Source organism: Pristis pectinata, chromosome 19, assembly GCF_009764475.1.
Source record: "Pristis pectinata isolate sPriPec2 chromosome 19, sPriPec2.1.pri, whole genome shotgun sequence".
NCBI lineage: Eukaryota > Metazoa > Chordata > Chondrichthyes > Rhinopristiformes > Pristidae > Pristis > Pristis pectinata.
In genome coordinates, this window is record NC_067423.1 from 37,988,501 (window position 1) to 38,009,442 (window position 20,942).

Sequence of the window (20,942 nt, forward strand, 5' to 3'; positions counted from 1 at the left end):
GATGAGTACAGCAATGACTTCCGTTAGACAGCACAGTCAATGTGCCTTAGAACTAATGAAATGCTTTTTGATGTCTGGACATTACTGTGTTGGAGAAATCAAAGCAGTCATTTTGTGCTTTGGGAGATGCCACAACCAAATGAGATTGGAAAAAATATTATCAGTTCTCACTGAAGCAGTTAGGTATTAACCTGTTTTGAAGATGAGGGCATCATTGGCAAGGCTAGCATTTATTGCACATCCTTAATTGCTGCTGAGAAGGTGGTGATGATTCATCTTCTTGAATCTCTGCATTCCTTTAGGTGAAGAATTTCAGTGTCATTTGGTAAGGAGTTCCAGCACTTGGAACCAATGATGATGATCTGATGAGAAATTTCAAAAATAGGAAGTGTTTGACAGCAAGTCGTGTTGTTCCCATACACCTGCTGTTCTTCTTCGTGACAGAGTCACACATTTGGGAGATGTTACTGGAGTAGTCCAAGAGATTAAATGGTCCACAGTGCAGCCACTTTATGCTGGTAGAGGAGGGAATGAATGCTTAGGACAGTGGATAGGGTACCAATCAAACAGATGGCTTCATCCCATATGGTGTCAACTTTCTTCGTAGTTTTATACTATTAAATCTATTTCCTCCCCTGTGTCAGGTAATAGAATACAGTTCACAACAAAGCAGTGTTAAAGACTATTTTCCTTAATGTTACCACTAGTTCTTCTACTGATCTTAAGTTACTAACCTTCTGCCATTGGAAAAAATTTCCCCTTATTTATTCTATCAAAACTGTTTATGACTTTGAACATCTCAGCCACATCTCCACTCAATCTCCTCTGGTCCAAGGAGCACCACTCCAGATTCTCTAGTCTCCCTACATAACCGAAGTCATTCATCCCTGGTGACATACTATGGCGACATACTAATAAATAGTCTCTGCACCCTCCCCAAGACCTTGGCATCATCCCTATAGTGCGATGTCTGAAAATAAATACTTCCTCTGAAGCCTAACAAGTAATTTATAAAACTGTCACAAACTTCCTCATTTTTCTAATCTACGCCTTTACAGTTAAGACAAAACAAGGATCTTAACATGCTCCTGCTACTTTTGATAACCTGTATACATGAGGCACTGGCCCCTTCAGTCCTGCACCTTTACGATTACCCCATTTTACCTCTTCCCATTCTTTCTGTTAAATAATTCTCCGTTAAGATTCTCCAGATCTATGGTTTATGAACACCCTCATTTGAAGGAAGAATAGAAACATCATTAATCTTAAACATTCCTCTGAAAAGCCACCTCTCGGACCAAGCTTTCGACAAAGTCTTCCTCACTGCTCCTTCTTTGACCCAGTGTCCATATCCCCCTGCTGTTCGTTATGCCTCAGGACGCTTTTCTGAATGTAATACACGGGGTTATATTTTTTTCATATTGCCTCTGAGGTGTGAAGCTACTCAAGTCCTATTATGGGGCTTTGCATTATACAATACTAGCTTTATGCTTGGACAGCAAATTGGAAGCCAACCTAAATATGCAATAACATAAGAAAAAGCATCAGAGTAGGCCATTCTGTCCCTCAAAGTTATTCTACCTTTCAATAAGATAATAGATGAACCTCTGCATCAATTCCATTTACTTACATCTCCATACTGTCCCCCATCTCCCCCAATTCCTCTGATATCAAATAAATGCAAGTTACTGTTAGCATTTTCATTTCAGGTGAATGCTATGTTGGGGTCCATGTTAATCTCTTGTTTCCCAAGTAACACACTCGTCGTGAGTCATTCTTACAGCACAGTATCATGAGAACACCTGTTCTCTCTTTTGATTACCCTTTCCTTACTAAAATATATCAATCTCAGCTGAGTAGTTTTTACTTAATGCAACTCCAGCCACTTGGAGAGAAAGCTCCTACCTTATCTGACGGTGGTTGGCTCATGTGCACAGATGTCCATTTTGCCAGCCAAAAGTCAATGGCCACCATGACAGAATGTTTTAGTAACTTGGAAATTATGAGCAAGAAGAGCAGAAGGAACCCTCCTGAGGTCAGGTATCTCCAGAAAGCTCGCCAAGGCATTTTTGTCCGAAGCCTCATCACTGTAGACATGTTATCTTCTTCATCATCTTCTTCATCTTCTTCTATACTCGGAGTATGAAAGAAACAACATTTACTTTAGCTGATATCACACCTTGAATATAAATGATTAACTTCACATTGAGTAGTACTTTGCACATAAGTACATGGAAGTGAAGGAATGCTTCCAATAAGCTGAAAATGTGAACTGATACATAGCCACAAACAGATTATTTGATAATGTTTCATTTATAATAGATTTCCTTTATGATAATGCAGAAAGAGAATTTAATATGGTTTTAAAATTGCATATGTATAAAACTGTACACAATAACGTTTTCAAAAGCCAATTGTCTTGTGAATGCCTTTTATATCAAAGTGTAGAAACAAAAGCCACTTAAACCTTTTTTTTTGTTAAATTTTATTTTACAGCGTGGTAACAGGTCCTTCCTGCCCAACGAGTACGCGCCGCCCATTTTAAACCCCAAATTAACCTACCCCTACGTCTTTAGCATGTGGGAGGAAACCGGAGCACCTGTCGGAAACCCACGCAGACACGGGAGAACGTACAAACTTCTTACAGACAGCGACAGGAATCGAACCCCGATCGCTGGCACTGTAATAGCGTCGCGCTAACCGCTACACTACTGTGCTGCCCTGAAACAGGTGGAAATAAACCTGTTCTGGATTGAAGGTGGATTGTGGCTGAGCTGACTGCTACTCTATCTGGCTGCCTTTGCTTCATGACCCTTAAAGCCAGTATCCTACATACACCTACCAGTTTCAGTCTTGAAGATTTCAGCTGACCCCCAGCAACCACGGCTTCTTAGAGGAAAGAGAGTTTAAGTCTTCATGTCTTACAGCCTCTATCTCTCCTTAAATGTACAAAGCCATATGCCATTGTCTATTCAAGAGAACACCAGCTGATAAAAGACGTGTCTTTAAACTTCATGAGCAATTTGAGAGCAGCATGGTGCAACCCCACTCCTATGACTTCCCTTCTTTGGCCTTCTTCCATTGTAATCATTCTATAAATCCATAATTCCATGATTAGCTTGGTGGCATTAATCCAATAGAAAACTAACTTTCCAAATGGACATTATTGATCAAAGGTAACAGTGTAATATAAACATTGATGTAGTCTTTTGTCTGGGTTTTCCTCACTGCAGACAGTACCAGTTAATTGATAATGGTTGGCAAGCTTTAACAAAGGTCTATTAATTCCATGTCATTGATAATTGGTTCAGACACTAATCTTCTAACGTATCTTCAGCTGGAGAGCACATAGGGGTACAAGGATAAAGAATCTGATAAACTGGGAAGAAACTACAGGTAAATTAACTTTTAGAGTTTAGGAGAATGAGGGGTGATCTTAATCAACCAAATAAGATCCCAAGGGGACTTGACAGGGTTGATGTTGAGATGTTTCCAATAGTGGGAGAGTCACAAGCAAGGGGACACAGCTACAAAATAAGGGGCTGGGCATTTACAACTGAGGTGTGTAGAAATTTCTTCTCCCAAAGGGTAGTGAATCTCTGGAATTCTCTGCCCCCGAGAATGGTGGAGGCCAGATCATGAGATATACTTAAGGTGGAGAAAGATCAATACTTGAAACATTGAGGAATTGAGGGTGATGGGGAACTGGCACAGAAGAGGAGTTGAGGCCAGCATGGATCAGCAATGATCATATTGAATGGTAGGGAGGGTTTGAGGGGCCCAGTGGCCTACTCCTGCAATTTTCTTGTGTCCTTGTACACCCTTGGATTGGTTACTTTTGGTTATGAAAGATTTAGGGCTTATATTGGGACCTTTACAGATGTTTCACGAAGTCTTTGCTAGTGAAAGTTCTGCTATCGCTTTACAAAGTCATCCTAGTTGGAATTCCTAAAGCATTCCTGCAGCTCTTAAAGAAACATGACCCTAGCAAGTGGGTGAGGTGCTGTTGGTGGGGTAGCTGGTGGACGTGGTGGGATACAACAGGAACATTCTCTTCCCACCGAACTAGCAGATGGTTGCTGGTAAGGAATGTGCTAGAATTTTAGTAGATCTTGGCTCTACTCAAATCCTGGCCATTGTAGGTGGTCTGCTCTTTGCCTGATCCAGAGGTGCAGATGAGACATGGGACAGCGAGCAGGTTGGAGAATTTCCCCTCAGATCTCCGCCTGCACTTGGCCAAAACTGGTTTGCATCAGTGCAGATGAGGATAGACAGGACCTGCAGTTAGTGAAGGTGGTGGGGGAGGATGGGGCTGGTGGTCACTCTAAATGCCCCTATTTCAGGGCCAAGAAGGCACCCAAATTATTGCCAAGGAAGGTCAAATGGTGCCCACCTCATGGAATAGCACAGAAAGATGTCATTGATTAAATAGCAGAGCCACTATTCCGCCTGGGTCGTCTACAACCTAATGGCATGAACATTGAGTTTTCCAATTTTAGGTAACCCCCTTTTTTTTCCTCCCCCCCCCCCCCCCCATTCTCCTGATCCTCCTCTGGTCCGCTCATTCTTGTCCCCCTTTCTCACACACCCTGCAGCCCCTCTTCACTCATCTTCGTCCCCTTTCCCCTCCTGGATCCATCCACATAGGTGCCCCCCCCTCACCCACTCCCCACATCTGGTTCCACCTGCTGTACACCTCTCCCCTAATGGTTCCCATTCTCATCTCTTTTACTTATCAGAGTCCAGCATTGGTAGCTCTTTGTGTTCCTGCTTATCTCCCTCCAGTGGCACTCTCCAACCTTCACCTTCCCCTCTCCCCAACCTTGTTCTACCTGTTTTTTTCCCCTTTTCCTCTCTCTGTTTGTCTGCCTGCATCTATCATCCACCTGTCACTGTCTCCCAACTCCATCCCTACTCCCCTCCTCTACCTGGCACTACCTGCCCATCATCTTACACCCCTCCTCAGTCCACCAATTGCCTCAGAATCCTTTCTCGCCCCTCCCCTTCTCCTCTTTATACCACCCAATTCAGGGCTTCAAGCTGAAATGTCGACAATTCTTTTCCTCCCACAGATGCTGCTCGACCCACTGAGTTGCTCCAGCAGATTATTTGTTGTACCTTAACCCTCCTTTTCCAATAGCTCTGGACCAGAAAGGAGTGACACTATGCAGTAGCAAGCAACTACTGAGGACTAAAACTCTAACCTTCATCTTCATCATCCATTTGAGCTTTGGCTTCTCGAGAATACATCGCTCTCCGCAAGGTTTTCCTTTCAAGAATTGTCTGGCTTTCACCTTCAGTTTCCTGAACAAACATAGAAAAGGGTTTTGTTGAATTCAATTAAAATAATGTCACATTACATGTCAGGATTCACACTAAAGCTGCCTGAATTAAAAGGTTATGGGCATTTTGCACATGCATGATTAAATTATTCCATGATATTTTCCCAGCTGCCTTCTGTTCTATTCCCAAACATTAAATTTTTTGAGGAATACTTTTAAAACTAAACAATACTGTTAGAGGGCAATATTGTATTGAGCACTTACTCTACACCTCTCCGGCTTTATATTTCCATAGCATTATAAGTGGTCCTAGAGAAACAAAGGACTGCAGATGCTGGAATCTAGATGAAAAACACTGGGATGCTGCCAGGAGAATTCCAAGCGCAAACTGGAGGAACAGCACCTCATTTTCCATCTTGGAACCTTGCAGCCTAACGGCATGAACACTGAATTCTCCCACTTTAAGTAATCCCCACACCCCTTTCCCCCCACAACCCCCCTCCCCAAACCATGCCTCTTCTTTTCTTCCTTTTCCATCTCTTTTCTCTACCTTTGTTTTCCTTTCCCTCCTTACCTTTGACCCATCCCCTGGTGGATCTGCCCCACACCCCTCCTCCCCTGGACCTGCCTATCATTATCTCTTACCTGCATCTACTTATCACCACCCTGTGACCACATCGCCTCCCCTCTTTTGTCCACCTATCACTGCTCTGCTTTTCCTTCCTATATATTGGGCTTCCCCTTTTCCTATCTTCAGTCCTGAAGAAGGGTCCCGACCCCAAATGTTGACCGCCTGCTTTTCTCCACGGATACTGCCTGGCCTGCTGAGTTCCTCCAGCATCATCATGTTTTTCATTATAAGTGGTTCAATGAGAACCGCAAGGCCTAGGGACCAGAGTTTGACTCCCACCACAGAAGAATGTGATCGAAGTAAAACTACATTCTGAATGGCCAAGCAAGTCATTGAGTTCAAAGGGTAATTAGGAGACAATGCTGGAATCTGGAGCAAAAGAAAGAGCTGCTGGAGAAACTCAGCAGGTCAAACAGCATCTTTGGAGGGAAGTGGACAGTCACCATTTCAGGCCAAGACCCTTCATCTGGACTGGTTTAAGGGGTAATTAGGGATGGTTAATAAAATTTGAACTTGCCTGCAATATTTACATCTCATAAACAAACCATAAAGATCAGTACAGAGGCATGCCTGGGCTCAGAATGATCAGGTACAGAAAGAACTTGTTTTACAATGGGCTCGGTAATGATGACAAAACAAAAACTTAAACCCCGGGGTAGATTTTGTTTTTGCTCACTAATGCTAATTAGGCACTGTAAGGTCAACCATTTATTGAACTTCACTCCTGATATTCCATTCTGAAGAAACCATTGGAACTGAATATCGAGAAGCGGCCAAGGGAGCACAAAGTGGGCCATTGCTACAGTGCCCCCTCGACACAAGCAAACAATGTATCTGGTTAGGGTATGATTATTCCCAAATGCCCTCCACAGACTGCAGAAGATCAGATCATCAGACTGAACTAAGGGTAGCATTTTATGGATACACAACTGCAAAACCCAGACTCTACTGCACATAAAGAAGCTTAATTTGATTTTAATTGCCCCTTAACTGCCACATTATTTCATCCAATCTCACCATATCAGAGGATTACCCTTTGCTGCATTATCACCCTCTCCCACCGAGATTAACTTGTTTTTCTCTTTCCAATTTCTAAGGAAGGGTCTCAGACCTGAAACAATAACTCTGTTTCTCTTTGCACAGATGGCGCATGACCTGCTGAGTATTTTGCAGCATTTTCTGTTTTTATTAAACATTCACCATCCTTTGGTGCTTTGTTTGGACACATGGAGGACAATCCCCTGAGGATGAGGAGAGCTAAATCCGGAAATCACAGGCTTGCTGCTGACTTGTATTTTTCTCTCAGTTACAATGAACAAAAAATAAACTTTGCCCACTTTGCCATCAAACTTACAAGTTGATCATCTGACAGGCTGGTTGCATATATTCACAAAGTTGCCTCCTGGAGGCTCACACATTACCTTTTCGAATTCCTGATCCTGTCGGTTCATAAGGGTTTTCCATTGCTCATACAGTTCCACGTCATGGTGCTGAAAGTCCTTCAAGGTGCCTTCTCTAATGATAGTTCCATCTTTCATGGCAATTATCTGGATAATAAAAGAACCGCCAGTTTCTTAGCCAAGCTTAAATTCATTTATTGTTCTTTGAGAGTCACAGCCTTGAAGGGTGAATTATATCACTCTATGAATGTAATGGGTAATTGGTTTATTATTATCACATGTACTGAGATACAATGAAAAGCTTTTGTTTGCATGCCATCCAGACAGATCATTCCAAACATAAATATATTGAGGTAGTGCAAAAGAAAAAAAAACAGAATGCAGAACGTAGTGATACAATTACAGAGAAAATGCAGTGCAGGTAGATAAATAAAGTGCAAGGGCCATGATGAGTAGGTTGAGAGATCAAGAGTCCATTTTTATCCTGTAAGTATATGTACGATGTTAAAAAGAGGTGTTTGTCCTATGTATTTATGAACCCATACTATGGACAGCAAACAATGGGATGACCAACTATTCCCTTAACATGGCCTGGTGTTCACTATCTGTTAATCCAAAGGCAGCAAATGCAATAATAAAATTTCAGGTTAAAATTAATCATAATTAATTCATAATTAACATACAACATAGGAATAAGATATTTTGAGTAACTTGAACTGGACAGTACTATATGCAGTGTATATGGAAGAATTAAATTAAAAGGCATCTTAATAAATTTGCTAAATGGGTGAAATGAATTTCAATATTAGGAAATGTGGGATCATCCACTTTAGATCTAAGAAGAATGGATGATAATGATTTCTAAATGATGAAATGCTATAAACAGTGGAGGGCCAAAGAGTCCTGGGAGGTCTATGTACGTAAAACAACAATTAGCCTTAGTAATAATGACCACAACCCACAGGATTGTTGCAAAAATCCATATAGTTTACTGAAGTCCCTCGGCGGAAGAAATCTGCTGTATGTGACTCCAGACCTACCCCATGTGGGTGACTCTGAAGTGGTCTTGCAAGACACACAGCTGTAGGCAGTGCACCACCACATTCTCAAGGGCAAGTAGGGATGGGCGATAAATGCTGGTCTTCCCAGTGAACCCAGAACCCCAAACAACACTGGGTGTTTTTTTAAAATCTAAAAAAAATCATTGAAATATCATAGATAGGTACAGAAAATAATATCTTGGATACCTCTATCATGTCTCCCCTCATCCTCCTTCTCTCCAATGAGTAAAGCCCTAGCTCCTTTAGTCTCTCCTCATAATCCATACTCTCTAATCCAGGCAGCATCCTGGTAAATCTCCTCTGCACCCTTTCCAATGCCTCCACATCCTTCCTACAATGAGGCGACCAGAACTGGACACAGTACTCTAAGTGTGGCCTAACCAGAGTTTTGTAAAGCTGCATCATTACTTCGTGGCTCTTAAACTCGATCCCACAACTTATGAAAGCTAACATCCCATAAGCTTTCTTAACTACCCTATCTACCTGTGAGGCGACTTTCAGTGATCTGTGGATATGAACCCCCAGATCCCTCTGCTCCTCTACACTGCCTAAAATCCTGCTATTTACCTTGTACTCCGCCTTGGAGTTTGTCCTTCCAAAGTGTACTACCTAACACTTCTCTGGATTGAACTCCATCTGCCACTTGTCAGCCCAGCTCTGCATCCTATCAATATCCCTCTGTAAGGTTTGACAGCCCACCACACTATCCACAACACCACCAATCTTTGTGTCATCTGAAAACTTGCTAACCCACCCTTCCACCCCCTCATCTAAGTCATTAATAAATATCACAAAAAGTAGAGGTCCCAGAACCGATCCCTGTGGGACGCCACTAGTCACAGCCCTCCAATCCGAATGCACTCCCTCTACCACAGCCCTCTGGTCTCTACAGGCAAGCCAATTCTGAATCCACTTGCCTAAGTCTCCCTGGATCCCTTGGCCTCTGACCTTCTGAAGAAGCCTACCATGCAGAACCTTGTCAAACGCCTTACTAAAATCCATGTAGACCACATCCACTGTGCTACCCTCATCAATCTTCCTGGGCACCTCCTCAAAGAATCCTATCAGGCTTGTGAGGCAAGATCTTCCCTTCACAAAGCCATGCTGGCCGTCCCTAATCAGTCCATGATTCTCTAAATGCTCATAGATCCTACCTCTTAGAATCCTTTCTGACAGCTTACCCACCACAGATGTAAGGCTCACTGGTCTGTAATTCCCTGGACTATCCCTACTACCTTTTTTGAATACAAAGTCAAGATCTACGCCAAGGTGTCAAATGCAAGACGCAAGTCTGAATTTCTCAGAATTCTTGCTTACCCAGTCAGCATGTGTCAGGTACTGCAGTTTATGTGTCACCAGAGCAATAGTTCGCTTGTCTTCTCGGAGGAACTTGAGGATTTCCTTCCTGCATCAGGTGATCACTGAGGTGAATATCCAGGGCAGAGAATGGATCATCCTGGTGGGGGTAAGACAATGGAACACTTGTGCATTTACAGAAATAAACCAGTGTTTTAGCCTTATTTTCCAACATTTCCTGGTTAGTGACTTTAAAGTGGGAAACCATTTACTGGATTGCACTTACACCATGGGTCGACAACTCTGATGGGACATACGCTGGAAACTTCATCACATGAGCTCCTGTATCCAACTATTCTGCTGCTATATTTTTCCATTGGTTGCCTGACCCCTCAGTGTCACCAATTCATTATAACCCATTGAATAACTGAAACAAACAACTTTCTTCCCCATCTCCAGTTACTTTCTATATTTCCCCACAATTTGTATCTTGGACATGTCAGGAAGAGTAATCCTTGATTCCTAAAGACATAAATGCATAGAACATAGAAGAGAACAGCACAGGAGCAGGCCACTATGTCTGTGCCAACCATGATGCCAATTTAAAGTAAACCTATCTGTCTACACATGGTCCATATCCCTCCAATCCCTGTCTGTTCATGTGTCTGTCTAAGTGTCTCTTAAAGGTTGCTATTGTATCTGCTACCTCCATCTCACCTGGCGGTGTGTTCCAGGCACCTACCATTCCCTGCCTCACAAATCTCCTTTAAACTCCCCTCCCCCCCCCATCTTAAATCATTTATTTGACATTCCCACTTTGGGAAAAAGTCACTGACTCTCTATCCTATCCATGCCTCTCATAATCTTATATACTTCTGTCAGGTCTCCGCTCAGCCTCTGATGTTCCAGAGAAAATAATCTTAGTTTGTCCAACCCTTTCTTATAGATAATACTGTCTAATTCAGGCAATATCCTAGTGAAGCTCTTCGGCACCCTCTCCAAAGCCTCCACATCCTTCCTGTAATGCGGCGACCAGAACTGCAGACTTTACTCCAAATGTGGCCTAGTCAAAATTTTACACAGCTGCAACTTGACTTTCCAACTTTTATAGTCAATGCTCTGACCGATAAAGGCAAGTATACCTCATGCCTTCTTTACCACCCTATCTACTGTGTTGTCACTTTCATGAAGCTATGGACTTGCACCCTAAGATCCCTCTGTATATCAATGCTCCTTAGGGTCCTGCCATTTACTGTATACTTTCCCCAGATTTGATCTCCTAAAGTACAACACCTCACACTTGTCCAGATTCAATTTCATCTGCCATTTCTCCACTCATAACTCCATCTGATCTATATCCTGCTGTATCCTTTGACGACCTTCCTCATTGTCCACAGCTCCACCAATTTTGGTGTCATCTGCAAACTCACTAATCGGACCATCAACATTCTTGTCCAAATCATTAGAGGCCCCAGCACTGATCACTGCAGAACACCACTGGTCACAGACCTCCAGTCAGAATAACACCCTTCCACCACTGCCCTCTATCTTCTACAGCCAAGTCAATTTTGAATCCAATCTACCAAGTCTTCATGGATCCCACGAGCCTTAATTTTCTGGATTAGCCTACCATAAGGGACCTTATCAAATGCATTACTCAAGTCCGTGTAGGCAACATCCATTGCACTACCCTCATCAATGCACTGCAGAGGGTGCAGAGGAGGCTTATGAGGATGTTGCTGGGACTGCAGATTTATAGCTATAAAGTTGAACAGCTTGGGATTGTTTCCCTTGGACAGGGGAATGCTGGGGAGATGACTTACTTGTATAAAGTTCTGAGGGAATGAGACAAAATAGATAGGAAGAACCTTTTTCCATGAGCAGAGGCCAAAACAAGGGGCCATAGGTTTAAAATAATTGGAGGGATTAGAGAGGGAATGAGAGAAAAAGTGCTCAGCCAGAAGGTGGTAGGGGTCTGGAACTCTATGTCTGAAAGGGTGGTACAGGCACAAACCTTCACCACCTTTACACGGTATTTAATATGTACTTGATGAGCTGTGACTTGCACAGTTATGGACCAAGTGCTGGAAAGTAGGATTAAGCTGGAGGTTTCTTTTGTAACCAGCATGGACAACATGGGCTGAATGGTCTCCTTCCACGTCGGAATTTTTCTGTGACTTTATGACTTCTACAGGCTGGAGGATTTGGGAGAGCTGGCTTACTTAAATACTTATCTCTAGTGTAAGACATAAGAACCCATAGCCAGCACAAAGTAAACTTGTTGGTTCAATCCAGAACAGGGAGGTCTAATCATTTATGTTGATTTTAGCTGATCTGCATTTTAACTTTACTTATCCTCTCCTGATCCACAGGCTGTGGCTGTTTACTTTAGAACTGAGGCAGTCGAGGGGAGACTTGAGGGGCCTAGGGAGAATGTAAATAGGGTGGACCTATTTCCCTTTGTACAGGGGTAAAAAAGCCGAGAGGCATAGGTTTAAAGTAATCCTTTGAAGGATTAGAAGGGAGATGAAGGGGAAGTTTTTATTCCCCCCAGAGAGTGTTGGGGTCTAGAACTCACGGCCTCACAGAGTGGCAGAGGCAGAATCTCATCATAAAGTACTTGGATATATACTTGAAGATCCATGACCTGCAGGGGCAAGTGCTGGAAGGTGAATTTAAATTGAATTTCTCTTTCTTTTAACCAGCGCAGGTGTGTTGAGCTCTGTGGTCTTCTTTGCGTTACAAATCTTCAATGACTCTTTGATCCCTTGATGACCAAGCCTAATGAAAATCTATTGAGCTTGGTCCTACTTAACATGGAATCCACAGCCTTTTAAGAGGGGGAAAGGCAGACTTCAGATTTCCACCACCTTTTAAGTAATAAAAATACCTGCCTGTTTCACTACCAAATGACCTGGCTCCGATTTTAAGATTGCATCTGCTTTTTCCAGGATCCTCCGCAATAACAAATCAACTGCACAACTCTGAGCAAATCCTTTTAATGGCTTAATACCTCAAATAAATTATGCCTTAACCTTCTAAACAGAAGGGAATACAAACTAAGTAAATTCAACCTTTTAGCTGCAATATCAATGTGGTAAATCACCAACCATTGCAGCAATCCTATTCTTTAGATAATTCAGGAAATCCAGTGAAGTGTATGACTTTAAATATGTCCTTGTCGACAGAGCAAAGATAAGCATGGTATAGAAAAAAATAGCTTTGTTAGTTAGCAAAGCAATACCACAAACAAATTTCATTTTAAGTGCTTGTAAAACACTCATTAAGTACAGTTGGTTTACATAACAACATAAGACATTAAACAGAAGGGCAATTACTAAGTGGTTTCAGGAATGTTAACTGTTCTTTAACTTGGGAATTTCCTAAGTAACTATTCTGCAACACTCAGAATATTTTTTAATTCTTCACCAGAAACCATCCATATGTACTATTCACAGACTTTCCAAAGAATTTGATGACTGCCACATTTGTTCTGTCAAACTGGACAAAGGTGCTGTCAGCAACTGCGAGAAAATCTATGACCTTTCCAATAGTGTTGTGAAAGTTACACTGGGAAAATTAACTGCCAAAACCCAAACAATGTTGTATCTGATGTTCTTGATTGGCCCAGCCACATTTCTTATTTGTCTCAGTACTTAATGAAAGCCTCCTGTTGTACCCTGGAAGTTCTTCTGTACGGAATCATCTAATGATATTGCATAAACAGGCATCACTGTTGCCTGTGCCAGCTCCCCCACTCTTTCCCCACAATGCTCCAAGATTTTCGCTTTTAATATCCAATTCCTTTTTGAAAGTTACCATTGAATCTGCTCCCAGTGCATTCAAGATCATAACAGTTTTCTTAAAAGGTAAAAATCATTCACTAGGGATTCCCTTCTGGACCTTGATCAGGTGAAATATTCTGTTGTTCAAAGTGAGGCAAGAATTTCTCTCCCTAGAGAACTGCTCAACATGCCTCTCTTAAGCAACATAACTGATTACATTTGAGTTCTTTCCTATTCTCTCTGCTGTGAGATAAAGAGATGCCAGCAACTGGAAGTGTTGGTGATCATGATGCTTAATGATAGCAATGAAATGGCTACAAATAATTTTAAAAAATAGGTTTCTGAAATCTTGCTCTATGTAAATCAGTTCCATGTTTAATTACATAACTGGGACAACAATCTGCAATGGTGGGGGGGCGGGGGGGAGGTGAACAATACACAGTCTCTTTTACAAGCTTTGGGTCTGATACTACCAGTGTTACATCTCTGAAAAGACAAGAATCACCACAATATTGATTCAACAGCAAACATATTCCACTGATTATAAAGCACTATGAGTTTACATGACAATGTGAAAGGCACCAAAAATATTGTTCAAGTTCAAGTTTGTTGTTGTCATAGGCATACATACACCGGGTGTAAATGCCATGAAAATTAGCTTTTTGCAACAGCAGCACTGTACAGTACAAGATAAGGACAAGCATAAGTTAACATAAACTTAAATCAATATAAATTATACATAATGTACACGTGCAAAATAAACAACAAAATAAACATAATGACACAAGTGCAAGATTGAGAGAGAGAACAAAAATATTGTTTGCTGTATAATTTTAGCCACTTCAGGGAATGACAGGGAATGACAGAGTATGACATGTCCAAACTGCCTTCATCTCATGCAACCCGTTTCAGAAAAATCCTTTGTATCTTTTGGCCCAGGACAATCTCAAATCAAGATCTATTTAATCAGTGCACTCAAGAGAATAAGAGTACAATCAATACCGGGAAGTGTTGGCAATGGATTGGCCATGTATAATGGGTGGAAGCCAATTCCATCACCAGAACAGCAATGAGGAGTACACCTGAAGGCAAGCAAAAGTAAGGCTGCAGGAAACAAGAGCTGAAAATTCTCTGAGGCACGGTTGGAGAAAGCTGCCAGAGGCAGAGAAGGTAGAAAGCCTCATCACTGTCCTAAAAACTAGAGGCTTTATAAGTATTAACTATGCATGTATTTCACTCTAGCCCATTGTTCCTAGGTTGGAGTACTTGCTGTTTCTAAGAAAGGATTAGGAGGTCCTTTCTTAGAGGGTGGTCTGTATATGGAATGAGCGGTCAGAGGAAGTGGTTAACGTAGGTACAATAACAACTTTAAGAAGACAGTTGGACAGGTACATGGATAGGAAAGGTTTAGAGGGACATGGGCCAAATGCAGGCAAATGGGACTAGCTTGGATGGGGATTTGGTTGGCATGGACCAGTTGGGCTGAAGGGCCTGTCTTGGTGCTGTATGACTCTATGACTGAAATTCATAGATAGGATATCAATACCCCTTCAATTAGGAACAACACAGCTGGCAAACCAAAGCGTCAGCCACATGCTGGCAAGGATGGAACATTCTGGTTCACTTTCATCTGATCAACAAAGAAGCTGCAAATGGCTAACAACAGATGATGCTCAATGCAGGATTCTTACCAGGAATACTGTACTAGTGTCTTGATACAAGGCTCGAGCTACAGAGATTCTCTGCCTCTGACCTCCACTCAGGTTAATCCCCTACAGTAACAAAATGATCACATGATTAACAGATACATTTTTTAAAAAATCCTTCATACATTAAGTTCAAAAAAAATCTTCTCAACAATGCACCTTGGATGGCATGGCAGAAAATCCATTGGTGTGACAAACAGGTCAACTCTGCACCACCTGATCTATGCTGCCCACAACTTACACCCACAAGGTGTAACTTGTGGGCGGCATAGATCAGGTGGGGAAACAAAGGACTGCAGATGCTGGATCAGGTGGTGCTTATTGTGAAATCAGAACGGAAATAAACAGAAGAATTTGCTTTTCTCCATTCATAGCTTAAAACAAATTTACAAGTTGAACAGTGTGGTAAAGATTAAATTTTTAAATTTTATTTACAGCGTGGTAACAGGCCCTTCCGGCCCAATGAGTCCGCACCGCCCATTTTAAACCCAAATTAACCTACCCATACGTCTTTGGAATGTGGGAGGAAACCGGAGCACCTGGAGGAAACCCACACAGACATGGGAGAACGTACAAACTCCTTACAGACAGCGATGGGAATTGAACCCCGATCGCTGGCGCTGTAATAGCGTCGCGCTAACTGCTACACTACCATGCCCTGTATTTACCCTCTCTCCAATTTCGGTTTGGTCTCCAAACGGTAACAGATCAATGTCAGGCTGCAGTGAACAGGCATCAATCACGGCTTTGTACCTGAGAGGGTGAGAAGTAAGAGGTGCGTCAGGATTAAAACAATTCAGCAATAGCGTTTACCACTGTTCATGGGACACATAGGTTCAAAGGGGGCTGGGATATTTGGCCTTTACAAACTTCATGCTGGGATGGCAAAAAATGAGCATCACAGCAGGAAGCAGAAAAGTAGATTGTTAATGAAACAGGAGGGAGTCACACATTTTATGTCAATGAATCTAGAAGACGATGTAGTTCTTAGTAATAACATAATGTACGTGGGAGACAAAGGTGAGTTTGGACGAGTAGACCACCGAAGTTTTCAACACCAGTATTTTCCATGTGTCATGTCAGGGTGTTTTGTAGGCATGTCCATGGAGACTGATTACCCAACACCTCCATTAATGCAAAATGTAACTAACAAGATATAGAAGGCAAACTCAATGGACCATGGTCTTTATCAATCTAGAAATTCCCAGATTCCTTTTGAAAACAATTCCACAATTTCTGATCATGATCTCAGGAAAGCAGCCAACATAATCAAGGACCTCTCCCATCCCGGTCATCCTCTCTTATTGGGCAGAAGATATAAAAGCTTGAGAACATGTACAACCGGGCTCAAGGACAGCTTCCATCCTGCTCTTATCAAACTCTTGAATGGACCTTTTACATGACAAAGATGAACTCTTGATCTCTCAATCTACCTCGTCATGGCCCTTGCACTTTACTTGTCTACCTGCACTGCATTTTCTCTGTAACTACAACACTATATTCTGCATTTTTTTTCTTTTGTACTACCTCAATGTACTTACGTTTGGAATGATGCAAACAAAAGCTTTTCAGTCTCTCAATACATGTGACAATAATCAACCAATTACCAAAACTGCTGGCTCATTATTTTCATGGGTGAAGATGCTTGTGCATTCACGTATTACCATTTCAAGGACCAACACAATTCCCAAGCACCATTAGGTTACATCAACCAATTCTACTTGTAGTTTACATTTACGATTGGATTACTTTCCATTTTTCTCTCTCATCTCTTTCCTTTCCTTCTCCTGAAATTAATTTGATGCTAATGGATCCTATTCATTTCTCCATCATTCCTCCTGTTTCATTAGTTAAGGAGACAGACCACTGGGCATAACATTCATCCCAGGCATGACTGACGTGACCGTTCCATTATTATTTTGATGCTTCATTAAATGTAGTGAGATATGAACTATGAGGTATAAAGTACAATTCATGTTGGTTGTTCTGAGACACCCACTGTAAGCTTCTGTTCAACCGCTTTCATGCTACTAACAGGCACAATTACCTTTGCTTTATAAAAGGACTCCCAAAGGTGATGTTTTCCTCCACAGTTGTATTTAGCAACCAAGGCTTCTGAGCAGAATAAGCAACAGAATTTCGGGTTCTGCTTGAGATAAAATTAAAGGTGATTAAGATGATAAATCTCACCTATTATTGAAAACAGAAACATAATCACAGAAGACAACATTAAGCATTTAGGGGCCCAGGGCCTGGATTCCGAGAAATCATGAGCAAAACTCACTGTCAACTCTGGCACATTTTGCAGCGTATTCAAATGCTACGTGACAGACATAACAAAAACAAAATAGAGCCAGGCACAGCACTTGTATAAAGTGGCTCCTTCCTCAAGTTCCATTCTTTTTGTTAAAGTTCCCCTTTGGTGGTTCACCTAAGTCAGTTCTGGCTTAATTTTCCCTTCTTCAAATTACTCTGTCTTGTTCTTCACTCAGTTCTCAATACACCCTACCATTCTTAATTGGAGACATGTCATGCTTTAAGTGCGGCCACACTGGGAGGAAAAAAGTACCCTGTTCACAAAGCTCTCCAGCTGTTTCCATCAATAAAAGTTGCAATGTCGGTTAACAAGAGCATAAATAATGGACAAAAAGCATGCTTAACTTCCAGAGGAATAGAATTGAAAACTGGAGAAATAATATTAAATTGGTCAGAAACTTGCCAACAATACTGTATGCAAATCTGATCTCCATTTTACAACAGGTTATAATGTTACAGAAAAAAGGTGCAACAAAGATAATAGAGAGGTTGAAACATTCAAGGAAGATTAATCTCCTGTGGCTCTTTGCTCTAGAAAAGCAAAAGCCAAAGACTAACCTACTGGAAACTTCTATGAAGGTGTTAGTCACTTGTCTAAGGAAATAATTGTTACATTGTGCCTTTCACAGCTTCTGCCTTAGTAATGTTACTTGAAGGATAATTGATGGCTAGAAATGGGAGTCTAATATTTGGAGAAAGATGAGTTTGCATGATAGACCATTGCAAACTAGCAAAATAAAATAAGATGAGAAACTATTTAACCTCATATGGTCTCTGTCCTCTGTGCTTGATTTTAAGGATTCATACTGTTGAAGCCAATGGTGGGAAGAGCCCAACATCATTGCCATTACTTCAGAAGGGACCAAATGTTAATTACCTTGGATATATTCAGCTTATTAGGGTAACATAATAGGAATATGAGGTCAAACCATCCAAACGTACTCAATGGTGTCAAAAGTTTTTCTCAGTGGAGCTGTTGAGCCCAAGGCTAATTTAACAGATAGAAGTTGAGTGTTTAGGAAGGAAGGATACAAGGCTGGATAATTTAGTTATTATCAAAGTGCTAGTATGAGCACAGGTCCTTTGCCTCAAAATATCAGGCACAAAATAGTATGTAAAGTTGACTTCTTCAGTTTTAGACACTTGCCAACTTCACTGAAACAGGAGGCGTGTCCCAAGCATATGGTAATTCAGGTTAAATGGCAGGGATGGGACAACAATTTCATTCTTCCTGCTCCTGCTGACTAATCATGGGCCAAACACATGGGGAGATGGCGCAGTCCATGTCAATTCAAGGGATTATCACATTTCTGTTACCGTCATTGGTACCGAATTTTTAACTTTAAAGGCATAGTATTTTAACATCCTCACTCTGAGGGATCCACAAGAAGGCTCTCTGCCGCTCTATCAGCTATGGATAGTTCACCCCCTCGACTTTAAAGCATTGCTGCATGTCCTTCAGAGCTAGCCCGCCTGTTGCTTATTGATGTGCAAACATTTGCATTAGGAATTTGTTGACTTCAGTTTAATGGGGAACCCAATCCCTGACAAAGTGGATCACTGACCCTTTAATGAGGACAGGCATGGCATTCACTCAAAGCACACCATCCATTGCTTTCTAGCTTCCAAGCTCAGATTGGTCTGAATCTTGCTCAAACATATTATTACTGTGGATTAACCTCACATGGTCTAAGTCCTTTGTGCTTGACTTTAAGGATTGTTACTGCTGAAGCCAAAGGTGGGAAGAGCCCAACATCACTACCATTATTTCAGATGGGAAAAAACGTGACCACAAATGACAAGCACTACATGCAGTAAAAACAGAAGGAGTCCTCTCATTGGAGCCACTGGCAGGAGCTTTGACAGAATCAGGGAAATGGCAGCTAAGCAATAGAAAGCAATGCTCAGGAGATAGAGAAGAACCAAAGCATGGAATAGGGTGCAATGATTAGTTCCAAGTGTAAAAAGCATTACCACTGGTGTGATGGTTATCAGGATGAAGTGTCACTAGAAAAATAATACATCACACAATTAGTTACTGGCAAAGAATAAGAAAGAGTACCTCCCAGTCGCCTCCAACACAGGCTCAATCTCATGTGCACTGCAATTTATGGTAAAACCAAGTTAGCGAAAAAATGTGATTGAGGCAATAGATTACTCACTTAGAATTTATTTCACAGCCTAAAGCTTTTTTTTATTTTGCTTAATTTTGCAGAGAGATCTTTTTTTCCTATCACCCACATGCTTCTTAATAGTTAATCAGGGAATGAGAGAGAGGGACAAGACATATCGTACAGAGCAAATTAAACAGATGCTTCAGTAGTGAGCTGTAATCTTTCTGTAATTCTTTGTGAATAGCTATCAGCCAGAAGATGCTATGTCCTTGTATGGGGGAATCTAACAAACTGTGAGCTTGGCTGTTCGGAAGTAGTGTCAGGAAGCTCATAAAAAGAGTTGTGCAAATTTGGAACTTCCTTTGGCTGTTGGAGCTGGCGACCAACTAAAAACTGATTGATACGTTTTTGCAGGATGGGATTTGGAAACAAGATGTGTAAATGGAACCTTATTGATCAGTCGTGATCTAAATGAATGGTAGAACACACTTGTTCGTGTTGTTCCAATGACAGCTGAATTAGAAGTGAACAGATGCAGTTGTAACCCTAGAAGGGAAGTCTGTAATCACCTTTCTTATACAAAGGGCTGCAAAATCCTGAAAAGGGTGTAGATGGAGGTCAAGAAGACCAATGTATTTTCATTTGGGTCAGAATACTAAATGCTTATGGAGATAAGGCTAAGGTATGAAGGGATCAAAAGGTAGCAGACAGTTGTAGAACTCTCGCTCAGCAGGCAAGGAAAGAGGAAACTTGGGAGGGAAAAATGAATTCCAAATATAGTAGTGCACACTCCTCTACCGTAACGGAGAAAACTCCACCACCCAAAACAAAGTGGATCATTGAACTTTCAGACTTTTAACAGATTCAATTCATCGATGCAGATCAAAATGTAGTCATAAAGTAGTTCAAAATACCTCCATGATGTTTCTTGGTTCACCTCATTTTCAGGTTCCCTAAAGTTTGTACCAAAAACAAAAATCATCACCATTGTCGGGATTAGTGAGCATTACAAGCTGCAGGTTCCATTATATCAGCCCCAACTTAACATGAGAATAGAGTTCATTTACCAATATAGATTCTGCAGAGTTTGTCTGTAAGATGGTACATTCAAGAATTGACATAACCATAACAGGAATAACAATAATACAGAATCCAAAAGCCTTAACTAACTTCATGGACGTGACAACACAAGTCCATATCCATCACTTTCACCCCATTATGTCACCGTTAATCCTGTATGATAATTAATTAAACCTCCCCTTCAAGAAAAAATACTTCTCACTTACCAGAACAACTAAGACTTTAATTTATACTGAGTATGAGTAAAAGGCCACAGGGAGCTTTATAGAAT

General features: G+C 41.4%; 1 protein-coding gene across 1 annotated transcript in view; it reads right to left on the reverse strand.

Moving 5' to 3' along the window:
• The window catches only part of LOC127580269 (ATP-binding cassette sub-family C member 9-like), a 146,220-nt gene that overhangs the window by 52,235 nt on the left and 73,043 nt on the right, over positions 1–20,942 (reverse strand). The window contains 10 exon segments of the mRNA XM_052033447.1: positions 1,906–2,129; positions 5,205–5,304; positions 7,335–7,460; positions 9,692–9,772; positions 9,774–9,830; positions 15,147–15,227; positions 15,830–15,914; positions 17,209–17,307; positions 19,540–19,578; positions 20,506–20,544. Of these exon segments, the coding sequence (XP_051889407.1) occupies positions 1,906–2,129; positions 5,205–5,304; positions 7,335–7,460; positions 9,692–9,772; positions 9,774–9,830; positions 15,147–15,227; positions 15,830–15,914; positions 17,209–17,307; positions 19,540–19,578; positions 20,506–20,544 (931 nt within the window).